Source organism: Alosa sapidissima, chromosome 4 (assembly GCF_018492685.1).
Source record: "Alosa sapidissima isolate fAloSap1 chromosome 4, fAloSap1.pri, whole genome shotgun sequence".
Lineage (NCBI taxonomy): Eukaryota > Metazoa > Chordata > Actinopteri > Clupeiformes > Clupeidae > Alosa > Alosa sapidissima.
The window spans coordinates 10419664-10447267 of NC_055960.1; the positions used below are offsets into that span (position 1 = coordinate 10419664).

At 45.4% G+C, this 27604-nt stretch overlaps 1 protein-coding gene across 1 annotated transcript; it reads right to left on the reverse strand.

Annotated features, from left to right (window-relative positions):
- Positions 1-949: 949 nt before the first annotated feature.
- On the reverse strand, positions 950-23283 carry LOC121706435 (ubiquinol-cytochrome-c reductase complex assembly factor 1). Its single transcript, XM_042088180.1, has 9 exons — positions 23054-23283; positions 22355-22450; positions 21498-21605; positions 20539-20611; positions 19593-19650; positions 18107-18215; positions 7373-7450; positions 5250-5363; positions 950-1718 (listed from the first exon to the last, which is right to left on the reverse strand). Exons 1-9 carry the CDS (start codon positions 23126-23128, stop codon positions 1584-1586), a joined length of 846 nt encoding a protein of 281 aa, XP_041944114.1. The 5' UTR covers positions 23129-23283; the 3' UTR covers positions 950-1583.
- Between the last annotated feature and the right edge of the window lie 4321 nt (positions 23284-27604).

The window sequence follows — 27604 nt, forward strand, 5'->3', positions numbered from 1 at the left end:
TGTGCCGACTTGTTATCTATAGATGATATCGGGGAATAGAAAAGTACATTACCTTTGTAAATAATATAACATACGATCAAGCATATTCAAAACACTTAATGTGATGTAACCCTAACATGTCCATTAATGTTACTTCCTAGCCTGGATGAACCCAGACAAACCCCAAATTTGAATTTGCTCTGCAGGTACGTCTGGAAAGAAGCCCACTGCTGTTTTATTGCTTCCACAAGCGTAACCAGAAGTGAAATTAAACTTAAATATGTGCATTTAAATATTTACCATATTGTTTCTGAAGTGCAGCAAACACATTTTCATTTTCTTTGTAAATTAAGGTTTTAAATACAGTTGTTTACTCAACTCCAAAGAAAATACACATCCCTTGGTTTTTGGTGAGTCAGAAACGGCCGTCAATGGGCTCCTTTCCAGTCCCAACTTGCAGAACAAATTCTAATTTGCTAACAGGTTTGTCTGGGTTCACCCAGGCTAGTTACTTAAGTATAAGTATAAGTATATATACTCTTTTGATCCTGTGAGGGAAATTTGGTCTCTGCATTTATCCCAATCCGTGAATAAGTGAAACACACTCAGCACACAGTGAGCACACAGTGAGGTGAAGCACACACTAATCCCGGCGCAGTGAGCTGCCTGCATCAACAGCGGTGCTCGGGGAGCATTGAGGGGTTAGGTGCCTTGTTCAAGGGCACTTCAGCCGTTCCTACTGGTCGGGGTTCGAACCAGCAACCCTCCGGTTACAAGTCCGAAGCGCAAACCAGTAGGCCACAACTGCCCTAAATCTTCCCTCAATCTAAGCAACACACCAATTATATCTGACCTATCATTCTAACTTGAATAGCTTGTGTTTGTTATAGGCTGCCAGTTTTGAGAGTAAGTAGGATGTTTGTGGAACGCTGCCGAGGCTGAAGAGAGATTCACTGAGCCGAAACAGAAGTACACAACCAGAGAACATTTTTATTCGAGTTAAAACCGAAAAAACCCCAATGTTGAACAGCATCTGTGACAGCAAGGACATTTCCCATAATGCAGTGAGAGGGAGAGGAAGACGGAATCGATGCATCCAAACAAAACAGGACATGTGAGAGATTCTTTAAGGACTAAACAGAACTCTTATAAATATGGCATCAGTAAAAGAAGAGAGACATATAAATACAGAACATCCTTCTCTAATCTAGAAAAGGACAGTGCAAAACATACATACACAGTTCCGGTAAGAGATCATCCACACTCTCAACGCTTATGGGAGTCCTGTGTTTACACACGTTCTTTGACAGATTGCTTCATGGGGCTATAAATTGAGAGCAGAGAGACAGACAGACGGAGAGAGAGAGAGAGAGAGAGAGACAGAGACTGAGAGAGAGAATGAGGTATGAGGAGAGAGAGAGAATGAAATGAAAGATGGTGTGTGTGTGTGTGTTTATGTGTGTGTGTACAGTATGTATGTTTCTTGATGCCTGATGGCCATCTTGTCTATAGTCTCCAGAGAGAAAAAGAGGGGGGGCTTCATGGGACTGAGTGAAGAGAGAGAGAGAGAGAGATAGAGATAGAGGGAGGGAGACGGCAGGGCTTCAGAGGCCGGTGTCATTGTACGTGGGCGTGGTGACCTTCAGGATGCTCTGAGCGTTCTCCTCCGCCAGAGGGCGCCACTTGACCTCTCCCGTCAGCAGCAGGTCCTCACCATCCAGCGCATCAATGAACTGCATCTGTGGGGATACAGAGGTGTAGTGTCACAGAAACAGCGCACACACATGCACGCACACACACACACACACACACACACTTCAATGCAAAATGTATCTATGCCAGTTCTCCTTTTGGTCAGTGTAAGATTGTAAATGGGTCACTGAACGTTTTTACAAACACACACTTTCCGACACTTTTAAAAGGCTTGTTGAACTAGTGAAGCACTCTTGCTTGTTCCAACACCCATTCAGAGACTTTCACTATGACCCTACAAAGAGCTAGAGCTTCCTCATGAAGAGTCTGGGACTACAAAATAACCTCATTTACGCATGCTATGGCAGCAGGAAGACGAAAAACAGGTGTACAGATGTACAGGTGTAAATCAAATAAATATGTTTATCTGGCTACATATTGCTCATTTAAATACATGACCTCTAATGTTGATGTATAAATATACATTTATATTTAAGATTTGAATGAATGTTTAAAAGGCGGGGGGGTGGGGGGGGTGGTGGAGTATAATAAGGTACTAATGTCAGAAAGCAGTGGGGGACCTGCAGCTGGCCTCTCTGTTTTACGTGCTGCACCTGTGATAAGAACAGAGCACGGCCTTAAAAACGAGAAGAAAAACAGTCTACCTTCGCCCTTCTCTTTACTTCACATAGAAACCACCCCTCTCTCTGCTCCTCCACTCCCACTCTACACCATCACCGCTTGTCTCACGCACACAGAGTCTTCTTAAACGCCGGGGATGTTTGTTTACTTGTTTGTGGGTTTGTTTGTGTTTGTTTGACCGTAACATTGGGTAACTGACCGCCTTCTGTGTTTCATAAAGTCTCGTCACTGTTTGTAATGGATGGCGTAATGGCTGGATGGTGGGGGTTGGTGAGTGTGAGTGTGTGTGTGTGTGTGTGTGTGGGGGGGGGGGGGTTGCTTATACACAGCTGGTTGGAGCCTGTGATCCCACCTCATTTCCCTTAGCCCCTATTTACACACACACCCTACTACTACTACTACTATTACTGCAACACACACACACAATCACGCTAGCACGCACAAACTACTACATGTGCGCACACACACCACACACATATACTACTACCATAACTACAACACACACACTCATGAAAAGCACCGCAAACTACTACATGTGTGCGCGCACAAACACCACACACCCACACGCACGCACGCACGCGCACACACACACACACACACACACACACACACACACACACACAGCCTGACCTCACCTCCTGAAGCCTGGGCAGTCGTGGCAGGCAGTGATGGAGGACGGCCCTAATGAGAGAGGGCAGTGCAGCTGTCCCATGACGCACAGGGGCAGCCTCTCACAGGACCTGGCTCTCTCTGACGGCACACACTGGTGCCAGCGAGAGGGTGTGTGTGTGTGTGTGTGTCTATGTGTGTGTGTCAGTGTGTGAGTTTCGACTGCCATGACTGCTTATGCTGTGTCACCATCGCCACCACCATGCCAGTGTGCACTTGTCTTGTACCAGGAGGACACCATCCATCAAAAAGGCCAGTGGATGGACTGACTGGGATCACCTGAGCGTTGGGCAGTGGATGGACTGACTGGGATCACCTGAGCGTTGGCCAGTGGATGGACTGACAGGGATCACCTGAGCGTTGGCCAGTGGATGGACTGACTGGGATCACCTGAGCGTTGGGCAGTGGATGGACTGACTGGGATCACCTGAGCGTTGGGCAGTGGATGGACTGACTGGGATCACCTGAGCGTTGGGCAGTGGATGGACTGACTGGGATCACCTGAGCGTTGGGCAGTGGATGGACTGACTGGGATCACCTGAGCGTTGGGCAGATCTGGTTTGAGGGGGCCGTGGCTTGAGCTCTGTTTGGCTGCCAGCACAAGGTGGTGTGCGTGCTGGAGTGGCACATGTGTTGCCTTGGACCGGGAGTGAGTGTGAGCGCGCACACGTGTGTGTGTGTGTGTGTGTTTGTATGTATATGTGTATGAATGAGTTATTGTGTTTGTGTGTGTGAGTGTGTGTGAGAGAGAAAGTACACACCTCTATGTATGCAAGCGTGTGGGTGTATATGTGTGTGGTGTGTGTGTGTGTGTGTATATGTGTAAGTGTGTGTATGGGGGTATGTAAGTGTGTGTGTGTGTGTGTGTATGTTTGTATGTATGTAAGTAAGTGTGTGTGTGTGTGTAAAGGGGGGTATGTAAGTGTGTGTGTGTGTGTAAAGGGGGGGTATGTAAGTGTGTGTGTGTGTGTAAAGGGGGGTATGTAAGTGTGTGTGTGTGTGTGTGTGTGTGTGTGTAAAGGGGAGAGGGGGTATGTAAGTGTGTGTGTGTGTGTATGTTTGTAAGTAAGTGTGTGTGTGTGTAAAGGGGGGTATGTAAGTGTGTGTGTGTGTGTGTGTGTGTAAAGGGGGGTATGTAAGTGTGTGTGTGTGTGTGAAGGGGGGTATGTAATTGTGCATGTGTGTGTGTGTGTGTATTTTAAGGGGGGGATGTAAGTGTGTGTGTGTGTGTGTGTGTGTAAAGTGGGGGATGTAATTGTGCATGTGTGAGCGTGTTTTAAGGGGGGTATTTAAGAGTGTGTGTGTGTGTGTAAAGGGGGGTATGGGTGCGAGCCAGTCTGTGGGAACATGTGGCGCGGAGGGCTGACAGGGCTGACGCAGTCCCGCAGGTGTGCTCGCAGGCACTCGTGTTTTCAATCACACAAAGCAGGAAAATATACAAACACACGGCCAGGGAGAGAGGGAAAGAGAGGGAGTAAGGGGGAGAGAGAGAAAGAGAGAGGGAGAGAGAGAAGGATGGAGGGAGGAAGAGAGGGAGAGAGAAAGAGGGAAAGAGAGAGGGAAAGACGGGGGAGGGAGGGAGGAGTAGAAAGCTGGAAACAAGCCTGGAGCGGAGAGGGGGTGGTGATAGCTAAGGGGGCAGCAACGACCGCTCTCCTGTTACCCCCCTGAGTCCCTCAGGAACAAGGGGACACTGGCAAATACCCAGAATGCCCCCTGACTAACCCCCTCTATCTGGCCTTTATCATGTGGCACTACTGACAGTCACACAGGCGGAATAACAACAACACATGACATGACAGAGAGACATGCCAATAAAGCAGTCAACACATCATGGCACACAGGCCAGTTTAGACACACACACACACACACGCACACACCTATTTGTAGACTGGTACTGTGCTCTGTGTCTGCATAGGTTTCCTTGTGTGGACATGCCAGGTACTGCACTCTGCATAGCTGCTTGCAGTGGTTTTGTGGGCCTGTGCGCATCTTAATGAGTTCATCCAATGGAAGTAGAGAGTAGACCACACACAGGCCCCCACCTGTGGCCAATGTTTCTGTAGGCAGCGTTTCCAAATACTGCATGTGCAGATGTCCGAAACACATGCACCGAGACACATGCATGCACTCACTCACACACACACACACACAAACACTAACTGGTAATTTCCTCCTATAGTAGAACCTTATTAAAAAGTCACATCGCCTTGACCCTCTCACTCATACACACATGGAGACACACAGACACTCCGACACACACTCACCTGTTTGCGGACGTATTCTACCATGAGCTCGAGCTGCAGCGGGTCCTCACACTGTCGGTTGAACAAGTTTCTCCAGAGGGCAGCGGCTAACACAGCATCGTCCGACAGGATTCCCTGCAGAGACACACACAGCAGCTCAGCTCATAGGGATCTCACACACTTTCACCGACAACGCTTCAAAACTTTTCCACAACCTTTCAAGGACCCCTTAATGACATTTCCATGGCCTTTCGCAACCCACAGGTACACAAAATTGAGTATTTCTTTCCACAGGTTGGGGCTAATTATTGAATGAAAATTAAAACTTTCCATTCATTTTTATGGGCTTGTCAATTGAAACCTGCAGAAACACACCGCAGATATTCTCACAATGTCTCAGTAGAAGAATACAAGAGTGTTTCTTCACACAGACAGACTTTCAGACAGACTTTTCCACAACTTTCAATGAACTTAATGAATTCCATGTTATTTCCAGGCCTGGAAATTGGTGATGTAAAAATCCCATGACCGTGAGAACCCTATGCATGACCTCCAACACCAGCTCTTCGCTCCTCAACACCAAACTGAAACGTAGGAGTATAAGCACTGTCTGGCTTTATCGAGTCTAGAGAGTGCGACAGTGAGTGTGAGAGAGTGTGTGTGTGTGTGTGGGGGGGGGGGTGACATTCAGAGACTGGTGGCAGGGGTTCATTATGAGTTTTTGAGTGGAGTGTGTTAACAGCATTCTGTTTTCCCCTGCGGAATGGCAGTGCCATGCAGGAGGAGCGGGAGTGTCTTTTAGCGGTCCAGACGACACGCCCTGAGCAGACCGCCAGATGGAGCACATCAGCGTTTGCCATCAGACATGGGAGACACTATGAAAGCCCATTTGGTTTTACAATACATCAACAAGGATGCAACAGCTCTCCTGACACCCAGCTGATGCAACTCTACGGAGGCGCCACGGCAACGCGTAAACACCACAGCAGCTACGGCCTCTCAGACTGACCGACGCTGGGGCGTGCACTCCAAACACATGGATTAAGCCTAATACTAGACCAAAGGAAAGCCTCCGTGGAAATCTCTCAAGACTAGGCTTATAGAATATTCTGTAAACTCTTTAATACCACAGGCTTTGGAGGGGCTTTAATTTGCAACATTATTTGAATTTATTATTTTGTTTGTTTATTTACTTCATCCAATGTCAAGGATACAAGGACACCAAAGACACATTAACCCCAACTTCAATTTTCAATTATTTATCACTTATAGAGCACCAAAACATTGCACATGTCTCATGGCACTTTTTACAGAGTGTTAAACATTTAGAAGAAGGCCCATGAGTAACAGGGGCGAGGAAAAACTCCCTAGAATTGGAGATGCATGTAGGAAGAAACCTCGCGCAGATCCACGACTCAAGGGCCTGACCCATTTGCCTAGGGTTAGTACAGAACGGTAAGGTCTGTTTATATGATAAATGAATTAGGTGTAGAGAAAAGAACATGGTGTTTAAAGCCACCTGAGGTGTATGTTACAAAGAGGTGGGATGGTTACATAAGTACAAGTATATATACTCTTTTGATCCCGTGAGGGAAATTTGGTTTCTGCATTTATCTAATAATCTAGTAATAGTAGTAGTAATATACATACAGTCTAGTAATATACATACACAATGCTAAGGCCACCCATTATACATTGGCCATACTACTACACACCCTTAAGCTGATGATGACACAAAAGGTAACTTTTTGAGCAGTGTTGCTGGGCAATGTTTAGTGAGTATTGTGGTCGGGTACATTCCCACTGGTATTGCACATCAATTTTTAAATCCTACTTTAAAATCATCAAAAATTATCATGGTCATCCAACCAGAACACATGGAACTGGTTATGTAGCTACCAAAGATTCTAATGTGGAGCGTAGCATAGTGCTCTAGAATCTTTGGTAGCTACCCAGCAACACTGCTTTAAAAGCTGCCCCATGTATCATCACCTTAACACACTGGCCCCACTTCTATACACTGTGGACACCATGGTCAACTATATGAGTGTGTAGAAATTAGCCTAGCATCCAGGCTTGTGTTTATGGCATGTGTATGTGCCTGGTCTGCCAACCCCCCACCCCACCCCACCCCCTGCGTCTACCTCATCATATCCGAAAATAGCAGCGTAGAAATTCTCCGTCATGGCTCTCAGGGCCTCTTTCCTCTCTACGGCATCAATCTGCAGGATGAAGCAAACACAAAGAGCATGTTAGCAGGCACGCGAGCGAGGGAGCTCCAGGGGTAGGGGTGGAGGTAGGGGTGGAGGTGGGGTGGGGTGGGGGGATTGGAGGGGGGGGGGAGGTGTTGACCAAAGAGAAGAGAACCAGTTACTCTGCATAGGGAAGGCCAGTGGGAACAACTTTGGAGGAAGAGATACAGTGTTTGCTTGGCCAACAAGCTGGGTTTAAAAAAAAAAAAAAAAAAATCTCGACATTAGCCTGATGGAAGCCTGCATACAAGTCTAAGAAGATTAGGAAAAGGGAAAAGACTTTTCACTTGCTGTTGTGACAGCTAGGCCGTGTCAGATCTGCTTGGTGGCTCCGCAGACAAAACACAGACGTTCGACACCATTTTAAATCGACTCTCTCTAATTAGAGGATTAGCCTGGTTATTCGGGTCTATTATTTCGGCACCATCTTTGAATGCGAGGCAGTGGGAAAAATACAGTGTAACGCCATGTACAACCAAAGAATTTGAACAAGTCTCATCTTTGTAGTCAGCGTTCTTCAAGAGACAAGGAAGTGTGATGTGCACATAGAGCCAGGCTTAACTGCACCCTGTAAATGACACTACACACAAGCAGCTTACTGTGGGGATTTCAGCCATAAGAGGATGGGAGGACTCTCTCTCTAACACACACACACAGACACACACACACACACACAGGTGTATGTTACAAAGAGGTGGGATGGTTACATAAGCACAAGTATATATACTCTTTTGATCCCATGAGGGAAATTTGGTCTCTGCATTTATTCCAATCCGTGAATTAGTGAAACACACTCAGCACACAGTGAGGTGAAGCACAAACTAATCCCGGCGCAGTGAGCTCCCTGCAACAACAGCAGCGCTCCGGGAGCAGTGAGGGGTTAGGTGCCTTGCTCAAGGGCACTTCAGCCGTGCCTACTGATCGGGGTTCGAACCGGCAACCCTCCGGTTACTAATTGGCAAAAATGTGACAATTCGATACTATTGCGATATTTGGGCCACAATACAATATTATTGCGATTCTTAACAATCTCAGTTTTGCGATTCGATACTGCGATATATTGCGATTCATGTCTCCCATATTATTCAAAGGCATTACAAAAAATAAGGAAAATAAGACTCTCTAACTCACTTCAAATATCACATTTAATTCTGTGAACATTACCTTCTACACTTTAACTAAAGTGCAAAAACTTAGTAGGAGGGTAGTGCAAAAACTTTATCATGGCATGATGCATGTCAAGGTCCTTTCTATTCGCTTTTTGTTGAAAACCATACATACATAGATTCTACAAACCGAAATCCTTATTACAGGCGTCAATGAGAGAGTAACAGTCATAGTCTTTGGTTTGGTTTTGATTTTGATTTTCTAATAGGAGTAAGTGTTTGTGACAACACATCATGATAAATTTGATAATGTTTGATCGATTTTATGTTTTAGCACTGTTTGATCGATTTTAAATCAACTCTCTTTTTAATTAGAGGATTAGCCTGGTTATTTGGGTTTATTATTTTGGCACCATCTTTGAATGCGTGGCAGTGGAAAAATACAGTGTAACGCCATGTACTGTACAACCAAAGAATTTGAACAAGTCTCATCTTTGTAGTCAGCATTCTTCAAGAGACAAGGAAGTGTGAGGTGCACACAGAGCCAGGCTTAACTGCACCCTGTAAATGACACTACACACAAGCAGCTTACTGTGGGGATTTCAGCCATAAGAGGATGGAAGGACTCTCTCTCTAACACACACACACACACCTCTACTTGGATATCAATTCAAAAGCACAAATGTAAAAGTTATTATCCTTCACGTCGCGACAAATCCCCCTCTAAGGTGGGACCAGACCAGGATGGAAAGAGGTGGGGGAGAGGGAGGGGGGGGAAAATGACCCAAAACCAGAAGGCCAATAAGCCCTCTCTTATTCAGGTGCTGTGGACTGACCGACCGACACATAACGCAGTGCCACAGCGCGCTCAGCAGTGCAAACCCTCAGGACTTTCTCTGATTAATTTGAGGAAAATTAGCTTGTTTATTCAGAATCAAGTTTTAAGGGCGCCGACACTCATGCACAGCATGCATACAAGCACGCTCACACACACACACACACACACACAGACAGACACACACACACACAGATATTTGCACGCAGTGCAGGAGAGCACCTGTGCGTAATTAGGAACCTGTGGATAATTGTGTCCATGTGGCCCTGTGTATTTTTCCCCTTGAGCGCGTTACGGCTGACACAGCTCCTTCCACCAAAGGCAGATATTTAATACACCACACCAATCACAGGGAGGTGGGGGGGGGGGGGTCCTGGACTGGGCTTGGGCTGGTTTGGTCTGGAGGGGGGGGTGGTTTGAGGGGACAGAACACTGCCCTATGGCTTGAAATCAGTGTCATATCACCACTGGGGTGCATTCAAGTGGCTATTCTAGCCAGACACACCTCCCCTACACACACACCGCCACACATCCACTACCTGCGAAGGTCACTGTGTGTGCCTCGGCCTGCTCCGCATCAACAAAAACGCTAGCAGGTCCACTCCGCTCCGACAAACCCATGACAAGTGTTTTCCTTCTTCCTTCTTTAAGTTTGAGAGGCTGGATTTTTTTTTTTTTGCACAATTAGTGTGAGTAACCCAAGCAGATCTGTGACTGACCACAGAGAGGCCGTCTCGTTTCCCAGCGCTGTAATATTACGCCGCTGCTTTGCTGGGAAGCTCGAACATACCTGGCAGGAAGGGTGATTGCACAGAATTTGCCAAAGGGCCCCAGGCCATTTCTTATGTGGTTCAAAAACAACCTCTTCACGCTTGGACATGGACACAAATTCCTTTGGTGTGACTGAACTAAAAAAAAGAAAGTCTTTTAACATTAGGTCAAGGTTAAGGTCAAGCGTACAACCAACAAAAGTATGTACCTCAATTTTAGACAGCAAGTGTACTGACCGATCCGGTCACTGACATATTCACTTAAGATAATGCTCAAGACAACCTAACCAATAATTACAAACCACTTCAGACAAGCAATGCTTCCTAGAAAGATCTAGAAGTCCTAATGAATATTGTTCCTTTTTTCACCAAGACGCTTGCTTAAATCTTGTGTCCTCTTGTGCGTCTTCTGTGTAGTCTGTTGACACGACAGTACAATAGTTCAGCTAACCACAAGCAACAGCCTCTAGACATGCACAGTGAGGTTTGAGTATTTAGAGGAGACAGTGGGCTGATGTTGTTGTAAACCTCCAGGTGAGCGGACTAATAAACTACTGAAGACATGCATATCGAAGAGCCTTGACTTCAGACGGACACGTTCAGTGAGTCTCTAAGCTGGAGAGTAAGGAAAAACAAACACTCAAAAAATTCCTTTTATGCTTCAATCAAAAATTGCGCACCCACATCCTACGCAAGACACGCTGCCAGGGAATGCCTTGGGACACCGAAAGCCCCCGCAGTGTTTGTAGTTGAGTAGTGAACCATGGAGGATGTTTACACGTGACGCTGTGGCTTGGCACTTGGCTGTGAGGCTGCTGCGTATACAGCGTGGATGGATCCAGGAGTCCGTGCCAGCCTTTCAAAATGGCCACCGTGACACCCATTGCCACAGCCACTCGTACGTCAGAGCTTTTCCACGCTTGCACGCGTGCAGTGGTTTTAAACTGAGGGTCACGTTCGTCAAGGAGGTGGGGGGGGGGGGGGGTCACTGGAGAGATGAGGTCACCCTCGCACTGTGGTGGTGTCACCAGGGTGACTGCTGGCGCTGAGACCACAGGGTTGTGTGTGTGTGTGTGTGTGTGTGTGTGTAAGCGTCAGGCCACTCCCTGCTCCCCAGGAAGCTGCCCTCCAGCGTTCTGGATGATCTCATTGCAACGGGAGCCCAGCTCGAGGATCCAGGCTGGCGCCTCACTCTCTCAGCACAGGCTAAAAACCAACTCCCCTTACCAGCCAACTAACCAGCCAAAGTTCCCCACTACTGGGGGAGGACGTTCACTGAAGATCGGCCAGACCAAGCCCCAACAATGTGCTCCAATGGGAAGCCTAAGGCCACAGAGTACATGTGAGGCTCTTGCTCCCAGCATGTCTGCATTAAAACTACAAAATATTGACTTGGGCGAATAACGTCTCGCTTTGCGATGCACCATTGAAGTTCATAGTCCATGCCGACAGGTGGTCACAGGACAATTAAGTTGTTCATCTTGGAGCAATAAAATAAGCTGGAATATTTGGCAGACAGTGACTCCCGGCCATTTATTTTCTGAGTTGCACTGGTGGGCTGCCATAGCTTACTTCCTCTTCTGCTTTCCTTCCTTTGAGTATGACCGTGAATGAATCTCTATGGATCACAGCTGCACAGTGTTTAGTGCAGACTGCACGCTGAAATGCAATTGCATGGCGTGACACTGACTCAAGAGATTGAGGTTAAGTCAGTTAACATGCAACGTCTCTCTTAACAAGTCACTCACAAACTCCACTTGCAACCAGGTTAACCTCAGCACTTTAGCTTAACTACTTCATGACAATATTTTAATTGTTTTGATTTTCATCCCATTCTATGGTAAACTATGTGCCGTGGTAGTGGCAGCGGTCCACACCTTAAACTGGACTTCACTCACAGTCACCGTGCAGATGACCTAATGATCTCTCACACCCTGGACAGCAGGAATGCAGGAGCCCGTCTGTGGTATTTAGTACTGGGGATAGAACTGCGGCCTTAAGACCAACGCCCACTGGTGGCGTCTGACGTGCGTCAATGACGCCAAAGTTTAGAACTCCATTACTGTTAACGGAGCAAAGCCCACTGGCGGAGTTTAGAAAATTGTTCCATCTCTTGAGCGTCAAATCCATAGGTGTGAATGTCGACACCAGTGGGCGTTGGCCTTTAGCAACTGGCAGCGTAGCGAAAGATTGAATGTGTAGATGGCTTAGATCATGTAACCATCTGGCATCATCAAAGCTGTGCATTATTCTCTCACTGTAGACTATCTACCGTTGCAAACTGTAAACAAACTGTCTGTTGAAACCTATGGTGCCGATGGGCATTACTCCCAGCACCAATGGGCACACTCCATGATCTGCAGATTGGTAAGAAGGCAGCACAGACAGGCATTAGAAAAGGTGTAATACTGGGAATGACCAGCAGGGCATTAATATTCCCCCCTCCCTTAAAGGGACACCAGGCAAGCCTGATGCTTTTTCTCTACGAAACTCCCCCTCGCTCGGTCTGAAGCTCTTTTCCTTTTCTTTGCATCTTCCGTCAAGGGTTTTCGCTGCTTCTTCGCCGGCTCTGCCATTATACACACGTTTGCAACAATCTCTAGCGTTTCGTTAGCCTGCCTCTGTGCTGTAAACTGATCCTGCTTTGGTCGGCGGGTACGATACACTGAACTTGCAAGCGGGATATTCTGCCTACAGGCAGTAGGGGCGGGCGAGAGTCTTCATTCGCCCTGTAATGAGTCATTTAACCATATACCGACTTAGGAAGATGAGTAATTAACATTGTCCACACCCCTGATGTGATGAATGAAAAGTGGTAGGGCTGTAAAAATAAAGCCCACCGCATAAGTCTCTGGTTGGGATTGTGTAGTGTGTGCAGGTATGTAAGGGGGTTATGGTGGGAATAGATCACCAAGGGCTGTGTGCCTCCCCCCAAATAAACATCAAAATGCCCTAAAGCCCAAATGAGGGCTAAAGCCTCTTTATGGTAGAATAGTTTGTTTAACCTGCGATAATCTGTGCAGAAACGAAAGATGTCTGGCTTAGCCACAAGCAAACAAGGTGACGCCCAGCTGGAGTGGGAGGGCTCAGCCAAGCCATTGTCCAACAGATACTGCACCTCAGCGTCCAGCACTTTATGTTTCTCAGGCCCTACATGATAAAAACGCTGGCGAACCGGCCAAGCATCGCCAGCATCTAGATCATGCTCAATGAGATCCGTACATGTGAGCGTGTCTGAAAATAGAACAGGGAAAGTCAAAATCAGAGCCTTGATCTCCTCAGCCTGTTCCAACGGGAAGATGGCCTATTAAGGTATCCAAGTTAGCCAACATTGCAGAATTCTTAAGCCTGGGCTGCAACACAGAGTCATAAAGGCCAAATTCATCAACCTCTGCTGCCACCAAAGGTTGACTAGAGGGCCCAGTGTCAATAACAGCCACTGCAACAGATGACACCTCACGACCTCCTTGACCAGGACTAAGGTCTCGCGAATAGTAAGGCTTTAGCAAATTAATGTGGCACAATTGCTTAGATCGATTTCTATCAGGGGTATCTAACAGATAGTCATAGTCAGACACCAGCCGAGCAACAGTGTAAGGGCTGGCAAATTTGGCACAAAATGGTAACCTAGGTACTGGCAAAAAAGCCAGGACTTAATCACCAGGACTAAATGCACGTTCTACAGCACTGTGGTCAAACATTCTCTTCATACCCTGTTGGGCCTTGGCAAGATTGTCACTGGCCAATTTCCAGGCCAGCGTCAACCTACGACGAAATCCACTGATCACATTCACAGGGGCACAATCATATTCACAGGGGCCTTAGCCTCCTCCAACTAGGGTTGGGCACCGAAACACGGTTCTAATATGGCACCGGTGCCGACGCAAACGGTAGTAACTGCATCGAATAACAACGTGGATTTCGGTGCCTCATTTCGGTGCTTGAATAGCGTTTTTTTAATTTCTTTTTTTTAAACGAGGCATCACTGCATGCCATGCGCCATCTCTAATGTCTTGCTTTGATAGCAACACATCCAGACACAGTTATCGATAGCTAACATAAACACTGGATGAATAAACCAGAGGGGTACACCACGGACCTGATGGCCAAAGACCAAGTGACCTGCCACATCACCATGCGCTGTCTGCAAAATCACATTACGAAATAGTTTTGGCACCACAATTTGAATGACTGGATCCCCGCCATCGCCATTAAACTGAGACCATTTTCCCACCAACAGGTTGTCAACTACAAAATATCCATTTGCTGCACTTCTCATATCATCTTCTGTCAAAGCAACAGCCAAAAGGCCTACCAAATCCTCATCTTCCTTCTGTGCTGCCACAACCTTCTCACGGGAAAGAGTAGGTGGTAACAGAGGCAAATTTAAATCAGCACGGTCTTTCACAAACTCTAGTTACTGTTCTTCTCCTTGGGTACGACTCCAAGCACGAGTCACTGCACAGGAGGTGAACACCTCAGGAAAGTCAACAGAACATGAATCAGAATCAACAAGCAAAACAAGAGGTTGTGTTTACTACAGGAGGGGGTGACATCTCAGGCCACACACGCCCACCTGCCAAGTTATTTCCTATAATCACATCTACGCCCTCAATAGGTAGAGACGGGCATACAGCCAAGACAACTTCCCCGCTTACAAGCTCCGACTCCAAGACTAGACGATGCAGCGGAACAGAAATGGTATACATCCCGATGCCCCAGATAAGAACACATGTCCCCGTGTCGGATGCCTGTGAGAAAGGCAAAAGAGATCCCAAGACATATGATTCTGACGCTCCAGTGTCACGCAGAATACGCACTGGTACTTTCTGGTCGCTTCCAACTAATGAAACACTAACAGCTGTAATGAAGGGACTATAGCCATCAATAGCACACGCTTGGGGCTGTTCTAAAAGAAGATCCTCTCTGAGCAGATCAGTGCTCTCACTCACTGGACTCAAATAGGTATCCTCCGCAGCCTTACAGTTCGATTGTACACACACTTGACTAACCGGAGGCATAATTCTGGCAGCACAACCGGCACTCTTGGGTTTAACTTTACCACGTCGCTTCTCCTTTAACTTGGGGCAGGCAAATTTCCAATGCCCAAACTCCCCACAGTAGTTACAGAGGTCCTGTGAAGCAATTTGTTTGTCACTAGAATCATGCTTCTGTGCATTAGTATCATGTTTAGTTGCAGTGGAATAATTTTTCACTGCACTAGACTCATGTGTGATCAAACAAAAGTGTAAAACGCAACGTCGGTGTGAGGAGCGACGGGCTGAGGCTCTCCCCAGCGGAGCAGCGACCGAGTGACCAGGAACCAGGCCAGAGAGTCGGAGCGAGAGCATCCATTACCCATGAGGTCTTCTTTATAAGACCACCCATTACTTCCAGCACCAAAAGGGGCAGAGCCCCAACAGGCATTAGAAAAGGTGTAATACTGGGAATGACCAGCAGGGCCTTAACACTAAGGCGTTCTACATACTCGACGCACCCGACCGGTAGCGCGACACCGTGACGTCAAAATGACGTAGATCTAGCTGGCGCGCCAGGATTTTAGCCAGGTAGCGCGAGGTAGCGCACCACTCATTTTTTTTCAGACGAGCGCGACAAAGCAGAAACAGGAAGATGGACTAGTTCGAGGGCAAGCGAGAGTTGCAGTGTTTTGTTACAGTCGTGAATTTGTAATAGTTTGTTGGATAAGTTAATAAAGTTACCAGCGAGAGTTGCAACACATGGAATTAAGAGGAAAGAATAGAAAAGTTTTATTTTCAAACAAAGGATATCTATTAAGGCCTGAACAAAATCTCTTTCCACTTCAGGAAATTACACAAACTCAGCCAGCTGCTAGCTAGCTAGCCAGCTAACTAAACTGTTTAAATTATTAAAATTTCCCTCGGGATGACTAAAGTATCTTTCTATCTATCTATCTATCTATCTATCTATCTATCTATCTATCTATCTATCTATCTACCTGTGCGCACACCTTGGAAACTAGATGATAATGATGGTGGTAGTTGTGAATAGTAGCAACCAAGTCTGAAGTACCATCACAGAGGCTATCTAATAGCAGAGCCCGTTTACATTCTCTGCTACTAGTGTTTCTTAATGCAGCTTCTTCTGCTGTGTAACGTAGTTAGCGTTAATCTTTTCACAACAATGACACCTCTGTTCAGGAGAATATTGCAACTAGTGTCGTGACCACGACGCACGAGTATAAATGGTTACGGCGCTTCTGTGACGTCACATTGTCGCGCTACAGGTCGGGTGGGTCGAGTATGTGGCGCACTTAAGGTTAGGGATTGGGTTTGGTTAAGGTGAAGTTCAGTGCACAATGACTTTCAACTTGAATTTCAACAATCCATAGTCTGTTGGTAGACCGTCCAAATGAAGTGTTAACAAAAATGTAATTGTACAACGGAGGTGTTCAGATGAGGTGTTCACCTAGCTGATTAGGCCCATGTAGGCCCATCATGGTGGAAAAGATGAATAACGTGATAATCACACGCCTTCCTGCAAAGTTTTTTTGTCCTTTGCACTCGATTCAAAGCAACCGACTTTAGATGACCGGACAAAGAAAATGCTGCCAAAGAAATGCACCTCCTAAAAGCAGTCATTACACCCTCATTTGCACCTGCTCCTGAGTTCAGCTTAAACACTCCATCACTTGGAAGACGGCCAGAGAAAATTTTGACAGCTGTCAATTGTTGAACTTGGTCACCGTGTAAACCGAGGCCAATTAAGTCAATACATTAGTTGGTGAAATCCATCAAACGGCCTGGCCTGGGTCCAGCAGTCACTTGTAAGTAAGTGCTGAGGGATTGGATTCTAAACGCCTTGTCAGCTCAAACTGGGTTGTTCTGGTTCACAGCGACGAGCGCAGGAGTTATGTAAGCAGCCGACCGCAGTTCAGGGGGCCTATGGAGGCACATGCGTACGTCCTGTTCTGCCCCAAAAAAACGGCAGCGGTGTGCAAACAGCATCGCCACGGGGCTGCTCGATTATGTTCCGTGCCGGCCTAAACAAACTCAACCTCTACCCGCTGCTGGTGTGAATGCATCTCACACAGTCAAAAAGAGGGATACAAATCTCACACTACTCTTAAATGAAATCAGAACTGAAATCACATATTTCATGTAATCAGGATTTTGTGCACTCCGGTCTCTCCTTGAAGCCCTTAAGTGGTACTGATGTGTGTTTGTTTGGTCAGCACTAGGCCCTTATTGTGGTAGTGAGGTCCTGGGGCGGCCCGTAGAGAGTGACATAGCGGTGTGAAAGACCTACGAGAGGGCAGTCGGGAGTTTAGCACAAGCCGGGGCGATCGCAGACGAACGTGGGAGCCGCAGTGACTGTTTTCACAGCTGGGCCCAAGACTTCGCCCCCCCGCCTTAACTGACAGCGGCACCCCCCCCGAGCACTCGCAACCTCAAACGCACACACACACACACACACACACACACCTCATACGCAAACACCTAAAGTCACACACATACACACACCTCAGGACATCACACCATCATTCAGCTGCCTATCTGTCTCATTCAGACTTGGTGGTGGACCAAAAACCATGACACAGACTGGGTCAAACGGCTTCAGTGCGACCAATGGAATTTGTGGTTGAGTTTGGCGGGGCACTGTTTGGGGGACGAACTATCTAAAACACCAGTAGTGCATGACGTGGCAAAGCCCCCGTGATTCACGAGATGAGCTCCTGAGCTCCTGGATTGGTTCTCTCTGCCTTTTTTTTTTCATTCCAAATTTTATTTTAATTCCACCCAGACACATACCTTGTTCCTCCAATAAATTCCACCCCCATCAAAAAGAAGGGAAAAAAATATTAAAAAGAACAAGATTCTTGGCTGGGCTTATGCCTGGCCTGCTGGAGGCCCGAGTGCTCGGCAGAGTGACTCACCCCCATGATCTTGCTCCTCTGTTCCACATCCTCCCACATGGAATGGACGATGTAGCGACACATATACTTCCCCTCTCTGCCCTCCTGCCGCATTCGAACCAGACACATCCTGCAGGTTGGGGGGTGGGGTGGGGTGGGGGTGAATCAAACAGATGGGCAAGTTTAAAGTTTAAGAAGGGCTTATGGAGTCTTACAAAGACACACTGAGGATAATCAGATAAAAAAAAAACAGACTATTTAAGGACACCTTCATAGAGCCTTTTAACAATTGATACACCTAAACACCGTCTTAGACAAAAGCTTGATTTCACAAAAATCTTATCAGGGTTTTAAGCCAAGCTGGATTTAAACCGCAGCCAAAAAAGCAGGCCAAATGTTTCAGTGTATGCAGATGGCATGGCCTAAACTATTGACACACAATAGTACCAGGTCAGACTAGGGCAAATTAAAGGTTTAAAGTGGATTACTTGAATGGGTCTGACTATAAGTGTCTTATCTTCTGTGTTTGGCTACAGGTTACTATCTATAATGAGGTGGGTGTGTGGCTATCTTGCTAATCTGCATCAAAATACACATACATACAGACCAAGAGCTAAAATAATGGACTCCCATCACCGCACAGCACACATTCATACAATACCGCATGCACACATACACATACACACACATCAATTCACATGACATCCTCTCTCTCACTCTTTCTTTTTTTCTCGTTCTCTCCATCTCTGCCTCTCTCGCTCACACGCTCTCTCACTCAGACACACAGACACACACACACACGTCCGCATTCTCGGAAGGGGTAGAGTGAGTTTGATTGAATCCCTAAATAAACAGTTGCTCATAGGAAACTGGCTTTGACTGTGAGTCGGAGGCCGGGCTGGAGGCCGTTTGATGAAGAGTGCCGTGGCAGTGCAATTCATCATCAGGACTCTCATGAGCTCACGCATTCCCCTAATGCCTCTAAAACAGGCAGCTCCTTTATGCCACATGTAACCCGAGTTACCTGGGCCTTAACATAAATTACCATATTTAAAAGCCATGACCGCGGACATAAAATCTAAGGGGTTTTTAGGAGGTACTGTGTGTGTGTGTGTGTGTGTGTGTGTGTGTGTGGCAGGGTCAGGGGGGTCATATGACTGAAACAGGTCAGGCATCCGTTTCGCATGACAGTTTTAGTGCTCCTCATTTACCTTGTTCCAGCTTCCTGCCTCATCCAGTTCCTATGGACGGATGGACGAATGGATGGATGGAAGTCATCGGCATGAGCTGAGCCTGACCGAAACAGACTAGGAGAGTTTTTAAAGCGCCAGCCGTGTTATATAACTAACTTAAAATCAGGTCCTGGCATCCGCTCACCTAGCTGATTATGGGATGGTTCTGCGGAACTGCGCATGGGAGCTTAAAGGGTCTCTGGAGCAGCGAGGCAGTCTGGGCCAGTGACACCTGACGAAGGGTGAGGAAGCAAAGTGCAGGAAGCACAACTCACCAGACATGGAACTGCGCCACTAGGAACCAGGAGTTAAGCGTGTCAGGGAGGGAGCACTCTGGATGAGAGAGACAGACAGAGAGAGAGAGAGAGAGAGAGAGAGAAAGAGAGAGATTAGATGTGTGTGTGTGTGTGTGTGTGTGTGTGTGTGTGTGTGTGTGTGTGTGTGTGTGTAAGAGAGAGAGAGAGAAAAACAGAGAGGGGGTAAAGAGAGTTAGAGAAAGAACAGAGCAAGGATATGCAGAGAGAAAGTGAGGAAAAGAAGAGAGATCACATGGGGAAAGAGGAGTGCCCATGACAGAAAAAAGAGGTAGAGATACAGAAAGAGTGGGAAAGAAGGGTAAAAAAAATAAACAAAACATTAGGGGGGGAGAGAGAGAGAGAGAGAGAGAGAGAGAGAGAGAGAGAGAGAGAGAGAGAGAGAGAGAGAGAGAGAGAGAGGAGAGAGAGGAGAGAGAGAGATCAGAGAAAGCAAGAGCAAAGGGAGGGAAAACTAAGCCTATGCAAACTTGGGCACATATTCCAAAACCGCTATTGAGTTTACACCTGTTTTTCCCCCTGCTAAAGAAAACAGCATAACCAGGCTGTAAAGTGTCACATAAATCTTTCAGGACAGGGAAGAAAAGGTCCCTTCAGGCACATTTCAGCATTTCTGTCAAAGTGAGCAGCATTTGGGAGTTTGGATCTTTTTCAAAAAATAAAAATGAGCATGACATAAGACTCATAAGTCCTTCTCTCCATATTAGATTCAAGGACCAAAGACCCCCACACCCCTATTTTATTTCAATGCATCTTTTCTTTACTATATTTTTTGTGTGATCTTTTGTCTTTATGCTTCTGGTGACAAAACTAAGTGGGGGTGATGTGTTGTTACGCCAACAATCCCACACACTTGCTGCGCCCCTATAAAGAATGAATGGCAACAAAACAGAAGAAACAGACTTACTTTCAAAAAACTCATCGTAGTTGATTCTTTCTACACAGCATGTGTACATACGCAGGGCAGCAATCTTTATTTTCTACAAAGGGAAGGGAGAACCAGAGAGAACAAAGATGTTAAAACATTGAACACAACAGTCTCTCCAAAATTAAGTATGCATACCCTATAAACTTTCACTATCAAACTGTAAAATGAACGCTGGCTACTAGTCATTATTTGAAGTCTGCCAATCAGTTGCAAGCCTGTGCCTACAGTATAACGTGTCTCTAATCCGCTCTCACACTTGTGGGGATGCCAGCGTTCACAGTCTGGCGAGTGAGTGAGTGAGTGAGTGGGTGATGGGTGAGCCTCTGTGTGGGCGTCCTATAGCCTGTCTGTCCAAGCAGGTCCCTCAGAGATCCCGCTGCAGCTGCCACATCGGGCTCACAAGGACAGCGGAAACTCAGCTGCAATCTGACCACTCGCATACTCGACGCGTGTGCCAGAGGGTATGGCATCATATACATACAGTATCCTGGCCTGAACTCAACACGTTCCACAGAGGGCAAATTAGAGCCCCAACAAACCCCCAAACTTTGATGGGGTCTAATAAAAACGACTGCTGGAGAACATAATCTTCCTAGAACAAATATTTCATCGATGACAAAAATAAGGCCAGCCTGGCTTTTAAAAATGTCTGTGCCTCTATGATAAATCTAATTACAGTCAGTTTGGAAATGCTGGACTAAAATGTAATACTGCTAAACAAGCTATTCACGCTCTGTGTACCTCTGTGCAAACCTCATCTCATCGTCCTCATTTTTATGTTTTTATTAGATAATATACACACAAACTGAGCTATACTAGAAAAAAACAGTATCATCTGAATTAGATAACTCTGAGGAAAGGTGCGTGCGTGTGTGTGTGTGTGTGTGTGCAAATGCTCGATCTAAAGTAGTGTGAGTAATTGAAAGGAGCCACTTCACCCATTTGTTGTATTTGAGGGGTCCGGTGAAGCCCATGGCCTCAATGAGCTTGGTGAAGGCCCCCACTTCCTCATCTGTAGCCTGGGGGGTTTCTTTTACCGTATAAAGCTGTGGATCACACAGACACAAGCATCAGCAACCTACACAAGACGTGTGCATGAGGGTTGGCAGCTGACTGACGAACACAGCAACAAGGACACATTGGCCCCTGCCATAAATATAACTAGGCACATTACAAAGTGTGTACACACGAGGACATGCAAACACGCGCACTCACATACACACGCACGCACGCACGCTCACACACATCTGCATAATCTTACATAAACTTCAAGCAGTGGTCCAATAGTTAATGTTGCCTATTTTTAGATATGGTCCTGTCCCTGGAAGCTGGAGTCATGGACATACATCGCCATGTGACAATTTGTTTATCATGAAGTAGGAATGAAACTTCCATGGCCCATAATCAAATGCCAAGAACACTGTGCCATTTAAGAAGACTACAAAGCCACTTGGTACTAATGACTGACTACATATTCAGCCCAGCTGGAATGGCCCACTAAGCATTCTACAAAGACATGCATCAATAATATTGTATGCATATCAATAATATGTGAAGTTATCTGAAGCCATTAGTGCACTCCTGATCAAGGGCTAAAACCCATCCCTGGTGCTGTGTTTTACAACCCAAACAAGAGAAAGATATAGCATAAGGTATGGAATACCTCTTCAATATAAAAAAAGTACTTTTTTTATATTGAAGAGGTGTTTCTCTGAACAGCTGCTGTTCAGAGAAATAGTAAAAACCTCTCATTTACACTTGTAGACAATTCTCATAGGAGGAGTCCTTGGCATACCTGTCTACTCTTGTGCAAGGTCCTGCTTTGTGTCTGTGAGGAGGGGATGGTGGCTGCAACAACTAAAGCTTTGAGACAACCATCTTGTTCAACTGCCTGTAAAATATGAAAATACGTAATAAGTAAATTAGTGTATTACGGCCATGTTTTTATCTGACATGGTGAGGGGAAAAAAAGCTTTACAAAAAAAGCTTTACCACAGACATGTGGTGGACGGTTTCAACTTGAAACTTTATGGGAAGTTACTTTCTTAAACATGACCATAATCATAATCAAGTGCCTTTGCTCACTGTTCCAGTTTAGTGGTCTCGTGTTCCGCTATTCACATCATACAAATATCCTAACTTCATTCTGATATATTATTTTTAATATTTCGACAACCTTTAAGGATAAACTAAAGTCTGCTGGCGTCCAGGTACGTCCTAAGACTTAAGGTAATCACTAAAACCAAATAGCTAATGTTAAAGTTCCTCCACAATCAGCCAAGTTCATGCAACGTTATTTGGCTAGATAGAATGGCTAAACTGTCTACGACAGCTCACTTGGATGTGTTGTTGTTTTGTTTTTTACATAGTTACATTTGAAAGAAAACGCACTTCGACCACTGACATAAGATACATTTTCTGATAATATTAACGCTAGCTTTCGCGCTATTAGTGTTACTAACACTAAAATTACTAACGCTAACGCTAACGTTACCTTTCCGAGAGTGGCCTTGGATGCTGAAACGCTTAAAATGTTCCTGACGGCGGACTGTATTGGTCGCCGATACATTATCCCGCTAACAGTTACAATATTTTACTATTGCAACTTTGAAGCGGTAAACATTTACTGTTTACACTAAATAATTGGAGCGACAGTGTTACACGTTTTGTAACACCAATATCGTCCCTCCTCCTCTCCCGCAATGTCAAAGGAATCTGCCTGTCCCACAATATAACCGTTCCGTGCTGAAACAGTTTGCCTGAACACATTCCCAGTGTGTGCAACTTGTGAAACAGTCTATGGAAACAGCCTGCCAGTGGCTTGAAGCAGCACTCAGAGTGTGCACGATAAAATGTCACACACAGCGATCTGAACGTTTTAAGGTGACTTGTGGAAAATATCCTAGGGCTATAATCCACAAGATCAATTAGGCTATTATGTTAGTTCGCTACAGATGAGGTCTAATGTTTTATCCATAAAGTTTATTAATAGCTCATGATCACTTATTAGAACAAACATTTGGCTTGCGTGTTCATGTATAAAGATAATGACTGTCAAGTAAGTAATTAATTTAACTTCCTCCCGTCGATAATTTCCACTGTGACAGACATTCGTCATTTTGGCGCCAATGCAAGCACCACAAAGAAGTGCTCAGGAAGAACATAGGCTTATCGAAATCAATCATCAGGCCTCTGTTTATTTTATAATCAGACCTAATTGTTTCTGGAGCATGGTCCAGTTTGGTTTACCAATGCCAGAGTTGAGAAAAAAAAAATATTAAATGGCTTTCTGTGAAAAGATGGGCTGTATCTGAATCTGCGACTTAGCAACAAGTCTGCTCGCCTGGTGTGGAACTGGAAATTATAAGAACTAATGCCAGTTTAGGGATTGAAAACAGTTAGGATGAGAATAATAGATGAGAATGCACTCTTTATTTGAGCACTGGTGTGTGGTGTGTGCATTTGCAGCATTTGAATGAACTGGAATGTTACAGGATATTGCGGATATAGATAATTTACCACATTCATTCACTGTAGCCTACTCACAGTGTTATTCCTTTTTCTACAATGTCCCCAGTTTTAAATGGGCATGGCCAGGAATTCAGAATAGAGACATTCAAGACTATTTGTTTTGCCCAAAACATAATGTCTGGCAGTATTCTTCATTCATTTCTGTTGCGGCCTAATATGAACATCTATACTGGGTTACAATTTAATGACATCAAAATGTTCTGTAGTGACAAGTAGCTGGCCTGGGGCATTAACTAAGATTAATGTTGGATAAGTACCTGATTTCACAGCTCCCAAGCCACTGAGCAAGCAATGCCACGCATCGTTGCGTCCACAAATTGTTCAAAGGCATCCAAGCATTGGGGCGGCTTCCTGCCTAACAGCATCCAAAAATCACAAAATATGTAATGCACTTCTGCCTGAAAGATTGAGAAAAATAATACGTAAACCCCCACACTACACACACGTTAAAGTACCAAAAACACACTGGGCTTTGAAGTGGGGATGTTTTCACAGCGGGGAGTAGATGAGGTAATGTTTTAGTTGTCTGTGCGTTGCTCTCCAAGGCCTGTTTATGGTAGGTGAGAATTTTCCTCTGCGCGTTGGACCTTCACGTAATGTCACAAGTACCCGGTTTTCATGTTTTGATTCAGGAAGAAGCATGTCACCCTCATTGCTGATGAAATATTTGTCTAGCTCTCACTACCACTTGTTTATGCACTCGAGACAGAGGGAGCATTACAGCATGCTTTTAGAAGAGTCGGGTTTAACAAATGGATTTGGCTTCACTCTAAAGTAAAGAATTTGAGAAATGCCTTTCAATTTTACAGATGGAAATACTTGATAATTAGATTTAGAATCGGATGTCTTATGGGCACAAAATGTACAATGTACAATTACCCACTATACTATTATAATGAACCCCTCCTACAGCATCACATTGCTTCATAAACAATGCTCCAAATGTGATGGGGAATTATGGGTAAACTAAGTGGTGCTTCAGCTGTGCAGTGCAGTATCCAAGAAAACTCTTTAGACTTGTACACCAAGTTTTGACTCATTGAGTCAAGCAAACAGTCTGCTGAGATAAAGAGCAAACACACTCTTAAAATGAATGAAAATAATACACCTCCATGTCCAGATAGGGACAGCACAGTTTGTGTTGTTTCTAACACATTCGTTTAAGGGGTGCACTGATCACTGTTTTTTGTGTTAACTGAATGTATCTTAATCTTGCGTGTCCCAAACAGACCTTTATGAAATATCCTTTGCATGCATATTTTCTTTAATCACATAGGACAAAGCTTCACTCTGCAAAGTCTCATTCATCATATCATTTCCAGTTCAGGGAATAGAATTCTGGGCTTACTCGCTTACATTGTGTAGTGGACCACACGTTTCTGAATTGACATGTGTACAGTCTTTTAAACAAAACCACATCACTGGACACCAAAGTCTCACTTCCAGCACATGAAGTGAACGGCTGAGAAAGCAAGTGACAGTTAACTTTTCACTTTTCGGTTCTTGTTTGACTGGCACAGTAAAGCTGCACTGTCAAACAGGGCGGTTTTTGTACCTTCTTGCTGCTGGGCCTCAGCTTTTGGGCACTGAGCTTTTTATCACTTTTCCTTCATAGGCCACAGTGGTCCTTAAAACTCGCTTGATGACTCAATGTGAGGTGTTCCTTTTTTCACCCTCCTCCTCCTCCACTCAGAAAACAAAATCACCCTTTTCCTTGAGTGGAATACAGGTCTTTTCGCCATGTTTGGATTAATAAAGGGTGATTGATGACGATGGGAGAGGAAACGTCGGATTCCTCGTCTGTTCCTGTTCCTGTGAGAAACCTTGGGAAAGAAAGCAGCCATAAATAAAGAATGTCGGAGCGCTGTGGCCATCCTGCTTAGGAATTCTTCAGCGCGGGCGAGGGAGGGCTGAGGCCTCATTCATCCTGCTCAAAGCCTGATGGCATGGCTTTGGACGCCAGGCAAGGAAAACACCCAGTGTACACGTATACAAACAAACACACGGCATGGCAGAGCTCTCCCTATTCACAGGCATGCAGTGTGTTTTACAGCACCCCATTCCAGACACAGGCAGTGATGGATCGCCAGACCTGTGTCAAACAAGCATTAGAAAACACATAAACTTTTCGCAGATGTATTTGAAATAGAGGCCCTCTGAATGCTGGAATTTTTGGTTTCTCTCATGTGCACATTTCTCCAAAACAAGCATTTCTTTATCATTCTAACATTCATATACTCATGGCCCCAGGTGAAATGCTGTTAGGCTACAGTGAATATAAAAGGATTTAAAAAAAAAAAAAAAAAAGTATAATGGATTTGGTCCAGGCATTGCTGTTTAGACTCCACACAGAGGTGAAATCCATTTATCTGTAAAAGGCAGGAATTGGGATATCTTGGACCAGATTGGGGAGGAACAGAAAGGGTCAGCCTCGTATCATTGCATTTCACCCGAGTGACGCACACGTCCGTGAAACAATAAACCCAGTTCTCATTAGGGGTCTTGTCTGAGCAGTTTCTGCCTTAGAAAAATAAATCCACCCTGCGATGTGAGTGTTGCCCATGTGAGCCGGCCGACGGTGGTTGCCCCGGCGGAGACTTCCTGAATGGAGTGCCATTGCTGGGCTTTCGCGCCTAGAGGACATCTCACTGAAAGCCAAGCCGCTGGCCACAACACACAGAGAGCTTGAGAGCGAAACGCTGTAAGAGATAGGGGTCAGTGGCAATTTGTACAGAAATTTGAAACATGACATAGTAGGACACGGAATCTAAAACAGAGGTCCTGGTAATCCAGCCATCATAAGCAGAATCTCACATGGGAAAAATCTCCAAAAAGATCTAGAAAAAAAAGTAATGGTCTTGAGAACATCTTGATATGCCCTCATGCCATGTGGAGAATGTTTTTTGGACGATGTTGCAGCACACAATCTAAACTAAATGTCTATTGATAAAACTTTGCCAAGGTCTCTCAGAAACATGATTCTCTTTGTTGCAGTCATTGGAGTCCTGCGAATTTTGCATTGCCAAGAGTCTGAACTTGATAGAGACATTTGCCAGAACAAAAGAAGTTTATGAAGGTGAGAGTACATGTCCTTGCAGGGATTGGACAGTGGTTTCTGTGTTGTGCTAGTTTTGAAACAGATGCTTGAGGGCAATGCAAGTAGCAAACACTGGCATCCATTTTAAAATGCCTTCACGCCATTCTTAGGTCTAAGCTCAACACCATCTATAATGTTGGCTTGCACGATGGCCAAGACATTTGGCTGCAGGAGTGTTGACTCTTCACAACTCACATTATGTTTAATCTTAAAGAAGTCTTTGGTTGGACAGCACAGATCATTTAGCTGTGTTCCCCATTTGTGTGCTGGAAGGGATTACTCAAGTTTATGGACCAAGCATGACATTTTCACTAAAAGTCTAAATACAGAGTCACACAAAGGTGTTGATAGCTTTTCCAAAAGCCATATGGGGACAAACATATTTAATTACACCAGCAACAGTGAGTTTTTACGTAT